At 38.8% G+C, this 9,302-nt stretch overlaps 2 protein-coding genes across 3 annotated transcripts; one reads left to right on the top strand and one right to left on the bottom strand.

The window, feature by feature from the left end:
- The first annotated feature begins 34 nt into the window (after nt 1-34).
- LOC114134136 (probable histone deacetylase 1-B) lies at nt 35-4,786 on the top strand. Its single transcript, XM_028000476.1, has 14 exons — nt 35-186; nt 725-837; nt 934-1,051; nt 1,693-1,767; nt 1,849-1,987; nt 2,122-2,263; nt 2,342-2,434; nt 2,550-2,658; nt 2,749-2,889; nt 3,215-3,323; nt 3,429-3,556; nt 3,670-3,831; nt 3,900-3,951; nt 4,043-4,786. The coding sequence occupies exons 1-14, from the start codon at nt 135-137 to the stop codon at nt 4,068-4,070; spliced, it is 1,461 nt and encodes a 486-aa protein (XP_027856277.1). The 5' UTR covers nt 35-134; the 3' UTR covers nt 4,071-4,786.
- On the bottom strand, nt 4,681-8,937 carry tmem54a (transmembrane protein 54a). 2 transcript variants are annotated; one of them, XM_028000477.1, is made up of 6 exons: nt 8,783-8,937; nt 7,149-7,345; nt 6,969-7,028; nt 5,909-6,106; nt 5,679-5,816; nt 4,681-5,168 (listed from the first exon to the last, which is right to left on the bottom strand). In XM_028000477.1, exons 1-6 carry the CDS (start codon nt 8,793-8,795, stop codon nt 5,049-5,051), a joined length of 726 nt encoding a protein of 241 aa, XP_027856278.1. In that variant the 5' UTR covers nt 8,796-8,937; the 3' UTR covers nt 4,681-5,048. The 2 variants fall into 2 exon arrangements, with proteins under 2 accessions (XP_027856278.1, XP_027856279.1); XM_028000478.1 differs by having other exon boundaries at nt 8,766-8,937.
- Nucleotides 8,938-9,302: the final 365 nt, after the last annotated feature.

A 9,302-nucleotide genomic window follows, 5' to 3' on the forward strand; every position in this document is an offset into this window, starting at 1 on the left:
CATCTCTGAGTGAAATCGTTTTGTGTCCCTCTGGCGCCCCCTATGGACAGCTGCTGACATCCCATTGACCAAACGTGTCGCTGTTGTCTCCTCTCCTGCACTGTGGGTAAAATCATCCAAAAAATAAGACTAAAATGGCATTTACCTCCCAAGGCACAAAGAAAAAAGTTTGCTACTACTATGATGGTAAGTACACTCATAGTTGCAGTTTCATAAGTAGACTCGATAACTGATAAAATCCGACAGAGTTTGCATCTATCAATTTTACCTCTTGCTAACCTAAGCTAACGTAGCTAGCTTGAGACGCAGCTTGTACTCCTCACCTCAGTTTTGAGATGTTGGTGTGCTTAAACTCTAAAAACGTGATTTGGCCATAGCCAAAGATGGCTCTTCAAATACAATTCTATGCATTTTTGAAGCGGTTTTTATACTTTGATTTAAAAAAAAAAAAACCCAGCCAATCAGCTAGCGCGCTAACACATGATGCACGGTTATTGTCAATAAAATTAGTTTGTACTTGGAAAAGACTCATTTTTCTACCTTCGAAAGTTTGGCGTTTGTTGTTGGAAATGCTCAAATCAACGTTAACTGATGTTAAAAAGCCAGTAGGCAACTTTAGATCATTTCCCTCCCCTATTTCTAGTATCACCGACAGGATAGTGAGCAGATCTCAACAGACATTTATTTCCTGACAGATTTTGTGTTTTTTTTTTTCTCATTTCAGGTGATGTTGGAAATTACTACTATGGTCAGGGCCATCCCATGAAGCCTCACCGAATCCGCATGACCCACAACCTGCTGCTCAACTATGGGCTCTACAGAAAGATGGAGATCTATGTATGTGCAATTAAGCAACCTGGGTTTATGCTACTTGGTTGTACAGAGAGGTTCTGTCCCTGGATGTAATCAATGACTTTATCTTTGTTGTTGCAGCGTCCACACAAAGCCAGTGGAGAAGAGATGACCAAGTATCACAGTGATGATTACATCAGGTTCTTGCGCTCTATCAGGCCAGACAACATGTCAGAATACAGCAAACAGATGCAGAGATGTAAGTTTCATCTGAAAACCTAACAAAATCTTTCTATTCCATTATTGTTTTTACATGCATCTTGACTATCTTTACTATCTTTAGAGAAAGTAGATCTTACAAAGCCATTTATTCCTTTCATTCAACCTTTTTAGAGTAATTAGAAAAAAACGTGTAGTCCGGTCACAGAGATGTGAAATTATTTTAATGCCCCTAAATCAGTAAGCCTGTGTTTTTATTAGTAATTAATTTGTAAGAATAAATAATTTGCTCAGAATTTTCTAGATTTTCTCATGATTATTTGGTTAAAATACATACAATTCTAATAACAAATTTAAATATTCTAAAGAAACACAAGTTATTCTTTAGAATATTTAGAGAAATGTAAGATTACACAGTAAAAAAACAGAACAAAAATTGTAACGAAAGAGAATAACTTATGCTTCCAGGTCATGTGGGTGATCCTTCAGAGTGTCTGAGGATGGATTGTGTTCATGCCGCTAAATTAAGTAACAAGTATCGTATGCCACCTATGAAGCTGGTTTTGAAGCAAACCAACCTCAAAAAAACGTTTTAGTAGCATATTTAGTGCGTTTGGATCGTTCAGGACCGATGCTGTTCCCGGTCTGAACAATACAGATGTCTGGTGTTGTGTTTTGCAGTTAATGTGGGTGAGGACTGTCCGGTCTTCGATGGTTTGTTCGAGTTCTGCCAGCTCTCAGCAGGAGGCTCCGTCGGTAAGTCCATCTTCTTTGAAGAAGTCCGGTACCCCTTTGTTTTAGAAAAGTTAAAATTCTCACTTTCTCACTGTGTTTCAGCCGGTGCCGTAAAGTTGAACAAACAGCAGACAGACATCGCGATCAACTGGGCCGGAGGGCTTCATCACGCCAAAAAGTCTGAAGCCTCTGGGTTTTGCTACGTCAACGACATCGTACTGGCAATCCTGGAGTTACTGAAGTGAGTGTGACAGAGAGGTTGATACTCAGTGTGTGTAATAATGACATTTCTGGCTTCTTATGATTCCAGTCACAATATTCTACATAACATGCATAAAAACTGTTGGAATTGAAATCATATTTTCTTATTCATAGATACCATCAGAGAGTTCTCTATATAGATATTGACATCCACCATGGAGACGGTGTGGAGGAGGCTTTCTACACCACAGATCGTGTTATGACTGTGTCCTTCCACAAGTATGGAGAGTACTTCCCAGGCACCGGTGACCTGAGGGTATGGCTTTAACAACTGTACATGTAAACATGTCAGAGGGCTGTAATAATAAAATGCTGCTTTTCTTGTTCTCTTAAGGATATTGGTGCTGGAAAGGGTAAATATTATGCTGTAAATTATCCACTGAGGGATGGGATCGATGATGAGTCCTATGAAGCCATTTTCAAACCTGTGAGTTAATAAAGTCTTGTTAAATTCATAATGTAGATGTTCTTCAAAGCAAAAATAAATAAATAAAACAAATGATAATTGAGTGTCGCTGTTGCGTTTTTGTTTTCTTCTGTAGATCATGGCGAAGGTGATGGAGATGTACCAGCCCAGTGCTGTGGTCCTCCAGTGTGGAGCCGACTCTCTGTCAGGGGACAGACTGGGCTGCTTCAACCTCACCATTAAAGGCAAGATTATGAAACTCGGATGAGACAGGCAGAGTCTCATTTGAATGTTGTTGTTTTTTTTAATATTATTCTTCCACTATGTCTGCTTAGGCCATGCCAAGTGTGTGGAGTACATTAAGAGCTTCAACCTGCCGCTGCTGATGCTGGGAGGAGGCGGCTATACGATCCGGAACGTGGCTCGTTGCTGGACATTTGAGACTGCTGTGGCCCTTGATAGCTCCATCCCCAATGGTATGCAATTTTTCCTGTTAGAAATTCTTTGCTCCCAATTGTTTTACGTGATCTACCAATGGAACTCATTGTGTCAATGTCAAAACATGCCGGGTATGTGTGAGGAGACGTAAAATAAATGAGTATGTAATAAGAAAATAATCTGTAAAGCTTTATATTTCTTGATGTACTTCAGTGTTTTCCCATAAATACACACTAGGAAGCAGTGTGTTTCAGGTTGGCCCTTAAAAATATTCAACTCAGATGTTGTGAATGAACCAATCAGATGCTCATGTCCAGATGACATAATAAAATATTATGTAAATACTTTCTCTCAAACTGACAGAGCTCCCATACAATGATTACTTTGAGTACTTTGGACCAGACTTCAAGTTGCACATCAGCCCCTCCAATATGACCAATCAGAACACAAACGACTACCTGGAGAAGATCAAGTGAGTTCATGAAACACGTTTTATATTTGGAGTATTTGTTTGCTTTTGGCCAGAGAGAACAGAGAACTTCTTAGAGCTGAATTATTCCTGTGTCGCCTCCTACAGGCAGCGCTTGTTTGAGAACCTGCGCATGTTGCCTCACGCCCCCGGAGTCCAGATGCAAGCCATCCCAGAGGACGCCGTGCAGGAGGACAGTGGCGACGAAGAGGACGATCCAAACAAACGCATATCTAGTAAAATCATTTCTGTTTCTTCCACATTTACTCTGCATCAGCTCTCAGTTGTTATTGTGGAGAACCAGCTGCAGCATCTCTTAATGCACATCTCCCTTCTGATAAACGTCCAGTCCGCGCTCACGACAAAAGGATAGCGTGCGAGGAAGAGTTCTCGGACTCTGAGGACGAAGGCGAAGGCGGTCGCAGGAATGCAGCCAGCTACAAGAAAGCCAAAAGGACCGAAGGAGAGAAGGAGACAGAGGAGAAGAAGAAGAGTACAGAGGAAACAAAAGGTAGTCATCCTCACATCCTGTTAAATAATAATCAAGTCATTGAGTAAGTAATTTCAAATCTGTCACAGAAGTAAAAGAAGAAGAGAAGGTACCAGAGGAGGAAAAAATGGACACGTCAAAGTGAGAAAACACAGCACATTCACATTGACCATGATGGCCAGGAGGCGGCTAACAGAAGGTGTTAATCATTTCCTTCCTCTGGATCCTTTAGGCCAAATGAGGAACCCAAGACACCTTGAGGTCCTGAACTTCCTGTGACAACAGTACATCAGATCAGAGCTGATCCTAAAGTTTTTTTTTTCTAAATGATTGTTGCAGTGAAAGCTGGTAAAGAACTGTATATTTTAAGGCAGTGGAGATTAAATGGTTTCCATTTGTTCTTAATCTTTTCAACTTTTCCGTGTTTGGACAGAAAACGTATTTTTCAGTATTTTTTTGTATGAATTTCTCTTATTTACTATATTTGCTTTTCCAGTTGTGAAAATATCTGTAAAAATGGCTTAGCATGTGCCTATTTTATATACTTGGATGTAATTTAACTAATTTTGGCAATTGTCTTTGTCATTTGATCCCCTTGTGTTATGTGCCTTTGGAGTTGTAGCAAAATAATGTAGAAAAATGTGTCCCTTTTCTAGAAAACATGCAACTCGTCTTGTCCACCAAAATTTACAAGATGCATATTTCTATACATATTTTACAGTTCTGCTTAAATTAGCTTGTGCTTTTAAGTTGCGCAATAACTTTAGGGATTTTTCAGAAACTAAAGAGATCACATTTTGAACACATTTCTTTAAACAAACTTGTCTGTTGACGACTAAGTTCACTGAAAAGGAAAGCCAGATGTCTCGATTGATTTGTGTATATATTCGTATTCTGAAAACAGGTGAGTTCTTTAAACATTTTGATTGAACAAAACCTGTCAGAGATTTCAACTGCATTAAAATCTTTTTTTAAAGAATAGAAAATGTGAGTTTTCTTTTTACAATGAAACAGACATTTAAACTGAAGGTACATGAGGCAGATTTTAAAAAGGTACAAAAATTATAAAAACATTTTTAAAAGCATTCCATCAAATCATATGCCACTAATGGGCATAAATAGTAAAATGCAACTGCTTTAACTTAAGTCCAGATATATCAAAATATCTGAATTGTAACAGATTCTCTCTGTTCAGTTTTTCATCCTATTCAGTTGGATGAAAAATGTTTTTTTCTGGTTTAGACCCAGTCACTCAGCGTCTCTGTGCCGTGCAGCAGTTCATCCTGCTCTGCAGGTTGCTCTTCGGCTGCTTCCTCTAGAAACGGCGGTGGAGTATCAGCCCTTTCCTGGACTCTAACCTGAAAGTGTAAGAAAAAAAACAAGTTAAGTTTGGATGAATCAATGATCTGATTCAGTAATTCCTTATTTTTATGAATTGACAACTTCATTTAATTTTCACATATGCTAGAAAAAAAAAATGACAGGGCAGCAAATGTGTAAACTGGTTATTGTGTATTCATCAGAAATACACTAACGACTCTTATACTTTAATTACAAGAATGCAAAGTAAGAAAAGCTCAAATTTTAGTTTTAATTTAATTACATACAAGTGTATAGGGAACACTGCACATTCTATTCCAGATTGAAAATGAATAAAATGTAGCAACGTTTTCACTAAAGAAAGTGAATTAGAGACACACCTAAAACTTTAAACATTATTGCTTGATATTATGCAGGTAAGTCTAAGTCAAAAAAACTGAAAAAAGGCCAATCCTGCACAGATCTGGAGTCTTTAATACAACATCAAAAGTATTATGGCATTCACACAGATCTCTGCAGTAAATGCAGAACACCTGGTAGGACCTTACCCTCCTTGCCTGGCGCGGTTTCTTCCTGCACGGACAAAGGTACAGGAAGGAAGTGCAGGCAGCAAAACAGCGAAAGGTGAACACTGATTCCACGATGCACATTAAGATGAGAGGCATCCAAAGAATGATGCTGGTTACCTTAATTTACACACAAGACAACATTTTTTACACACCAATTTCATCTCAGTATAAAGGGTTACTGATCAAACTTGGGTGAATATTGTACCTACATAGATACGAGTAGGATCGAAGGGGCATTCGTTTGTGATGGTCGCAGGGTCAGGGGTTTCATCAAAGAATTTGCAGAATTTCTTTAGCACACGCTCTTTCCTGAGGATGATGGCTTTAACTAAAGAATATGACAATCCCGAGGCAGCAGCAATTCCTAGGAAACCTGCCAGGATGCTGAAGACCAACAGTACCCACATCTGTCAGAGGAACAGAGTCAGAAGAGCATTTGTTAGGCATAAACCTTCATATTTAAAGGCAATGTAATAGACTGCACACATGCGTTTTTGTTCTGTCAAAGATCAGCATATTGTACTGACACTTTCATCTTTAAACCGCTTTTGTATCTCCAAACACATACAGATTCTAACAGGAGCAGACAGACAAGATTTTTGGCACCCCCTTTAACGACTGAAATAACTTGAAACTGACAAAAGTAATAAATAAAAACATACATTTAATCAATGAAAATCATATATTTCCTTTTTTAAAAGTAATCTGTGAAAAAACATTAAGCTCTTCTGCCTCCTCCTTGTGGTCCTACCCGCATTTGCAGAAATGCGCCATTGAGAAACAACCAATTAGAAAAGTGAGGTAGGTCATAGCACTGCCAATCATGCTTGTGTATGCACTGCTTGGTTTGCTGCAGCTGTGCTAATGACAAATGGGCAACATAACGATAAATAAAAAACCTTTAACTATGTTCCATGCTTCACTAGTCTTCATAGAAGGTTCCACTCTAGGGAAGGACACAGCAGAGAGTGAGATGGGGTGCAAGCAGCATGTACACGAGTGTGATCTGCAGAGCAAAGCTCTTCCTCCTTTCACTGGTTGTTTCTGACCAAGTGGTGCATTTCTGCAAATTGCAGAATTACATGAAGGCAGAGGAGCTCCATTTGTTCACAGATCATCTGTATTGTATTCTACTGTCAGGACATATTGTAAAACGTTACCTACTGCAGCTTTAACAGAGGAGTGTCAACAATTATGTCCATGTGTGTAATATTTGTGGGCTGAAGGAGGTTAGAGAAGGTGGGGCAAGCTGAGGGGAAAAGTATTTACCAGGGTCTTGTTTTTCTTGTTCTTAGACAAGACAATAGCAACTATCCCGCTGATAATACCCTGAAGGAAAGGAAGCAGAAACATCATTCCTGACATGAAAACCACTAATTTACTTCCAGCAGCAAAAGATTTAATGACAAAAACAAAAGAAAAAACTTCAGTGTGTGTAAACCAACGTACAATCAGACCTTCCACAATGGCAATGACGTTAGACACAGCGTATATAAGAGTCCGGATCTTAATTTTAACAATGAAATATCTGAGGACGGCGCCATGCACCAGGGCTCCCAGAAGAAAGTTGACGTGGCCCACCAGCACCAGGGTCAACCCCATCTTCATTAGGGCTCTGTTGTCTTTGAGGTTGGCGCAGCATATTCCTGCAGGAAGTGGAAGCAACTTTTATACATACAAAATCTGTTTGATTTTGTAAAAAAAAAAAAAAAAAAAAAGTTAAAACAAATCAATCTTTAGCACATAATAAAATTCAATATTTGAAGATTTATCGAGTACATTCAGAAGAAGAAACAAAACTAGCCAGTCTCTCACTTATTGCTCCTCCCAATATTAGTGGGGGGTGTTGAATCCAGAGAAAAACATTTGGATTGTCAGACTTTTTTTTTTTTTTTAAATTATCGCTTAAAAGCAGAATATTTATTAAACCAGTGTGTTACACAAAAAAGCCATGCAAGTTTATTATGTACGCATTTTGGTTTAAAACTCATTTGATGGCAGCTACTTAGAAATAAATAGTGGTATCATTTACAGCACCAGAGCAACCTATAAAAGCACTGCACAACTATCCTTAATCAATGCTGGGATTGCAAACATCCAGCATACACAACATAAAAAATAAAACCCATGTCAACAGCTCTGCTGTGAGCATGGTCCTGTGGTTTCAACAGAAGAAAATGCAAAACAACTGCAGAGGGATGGCAAGTAACCAGACCGTGAGCATGAACAAAAACACTCTGCCTCAGGTGTGCAGGATTCAAACAGCCAACACCACATCTACCTGACCTGAAGGGTCAGTTGATGTCAAATAGATACTCAGGTTCTCCATTCGAGAGTGAAGGCTGTGAAAATACAAGCAATGTTTTTGATCATAATAATGTTTGGCATCTCACCAAAACAGTAAATATCCATAGCTTTTATTTTAAAGCTGATGTAGCTATGTATATTGATAATAGGTTAGTTATTTGTTCATTCTCACATTCATTGTTCACACAGCTTTTCATGTGAAAAGCTGCAGAAATAAGATGACGGATGACATTTTATTTGTGTGTGTGTATATGCTTTACAACTCAGTACCTGACCAGTTTGAGAACAAAATAAGGGAATTGGAAAGGCATAAAAATCTTGAAATAGAATCCTAACATGGCACCATGTAGAGTAAAACAAAAATATTATCAAATCCTACTGAATCATTTAGAAATAATAAATTTACACACACAAAACACAACAACAATGACGATCACTTAAGTGATGTAATTGTGAAAACAAAGATGCCTGAAAAAGAAACCAGCACAGACACTCCAAATGTTTGTTGCAGAAACACCAGACGAAAGAATCGATATAGATTAAATTACAGCTCCCCTGAATCTTTAGGAACACCTTCACTCTCTCACAGGTGGCGCTTTAAAAGGAAACACGTTTAGGGTTAAAAACCACCAACCGAAGGAGAAAAAGGCAAGATTTGGATTTCAGGCATTTCAACTGTCTCCAAGTGCAAAGACCACACCTAAACATTTTACACCGAAACCAATCAATCCTCTGAGGCTCCCAAAGAATTTCACTCACCAGCTTCGCTCACATACCTGAGTTAACCATGATGGATTCTACGCCCCTTCAGATCACAGCTGCTGTTAGAAAAGTTGTGGTAAAATCATTTCTGACGACGCGCTTTTCACAGTTCTGGGATGGTGTATTTTTGACTTCCGTGACTGAATGTTACCTGAGAACAAACAGGCGATCCCGACAGCCTACCTGAGCGGAGGCTCCGCCCCCAACAGTTTAACAACGCTACAGCTGCGGGTAGAGAGTTGAGAACAACAGACAAAACTGTTAGGTAAATTGTATATATTATTATCAAATATTTGTTATTTAATGTGCCTTTATAATGTTCTTGTCTTATATGCCTTTATTTGTTTTGTTTCATCTTAGCATAAAGAATGTTTCTGTGTTGTTGAATTACTTTGATTCCTTTCTCAGAAGGCCTCTCTGAGGAAGAGCAGAGACAACTGTTTTCAACAGGGTTATCGCTCAGCAGAAACCTCTGCATCCTTGACCTGTTAGATAGCTATAAAACCGTCGCCGTGAAGATGTACAACTTGCTTT

The sequence above is a fragment of the Xiphophorus couchianus genome, chromosome 19 (assembly GCF_001444195.1).
Source record: "Xiphophorus couchianus chromosome 19, X_couchianus-1.0, whole genome shotgun sequence".
Lineage (NCBI taxonomy): Eukaryota > Metazoa > Chordata > Actinopteri > Cyprinodontiformes > Poeciliidae > Xiphophorus > Xiphophorus couchianus.

What these genes read in the sequence shown, in the direction of transcription:
- LOC114134136 (XM_028000476.1), top strand. Translation starts at nt 135, where the DNA reads ATGGCATTTACCTCCCAAGGCACAAAGAAAAAAGTTTGCTACTACTAT. An exon ending in ACAGAAAGATGGAGATCTAT is followed by an intron (nt 838 to 933) that starts GTATGTGCAATT and finishes TTGTTGTTGCAG; the next exon opens with CGTCCACACAAAGCCAGTGG. An exon ending in GAAAAAATGGACACGTCAAA is followed by an intron (nt 3,952 to 4,042) that starts GTGAGAAAACAC and finishes TGGATCCTTTAG; the next exon opens with GCCAAATGAGGAACCCAAGA.
- tmem54a (XM_028000477.1), bottom strand. An exon ending in TCGATCCTACTCGTATCTAT is followed by an intron (nt 5,817 to 5,908) that starts GTAGGTACAATA and finishes GTGTAAATTAAG; the next exon opens with GTAACCAGCATCATTCTTTG. An exon ending in AACCGCGCCAGGCAAGGAGG is followed by an intron (nt 5,169 to 5,678) that starts GTAAGGTCCTAC and finishes TTACACTTTCAG; the next exon opens with GTTAGAGTCCAGGAAAGGGC.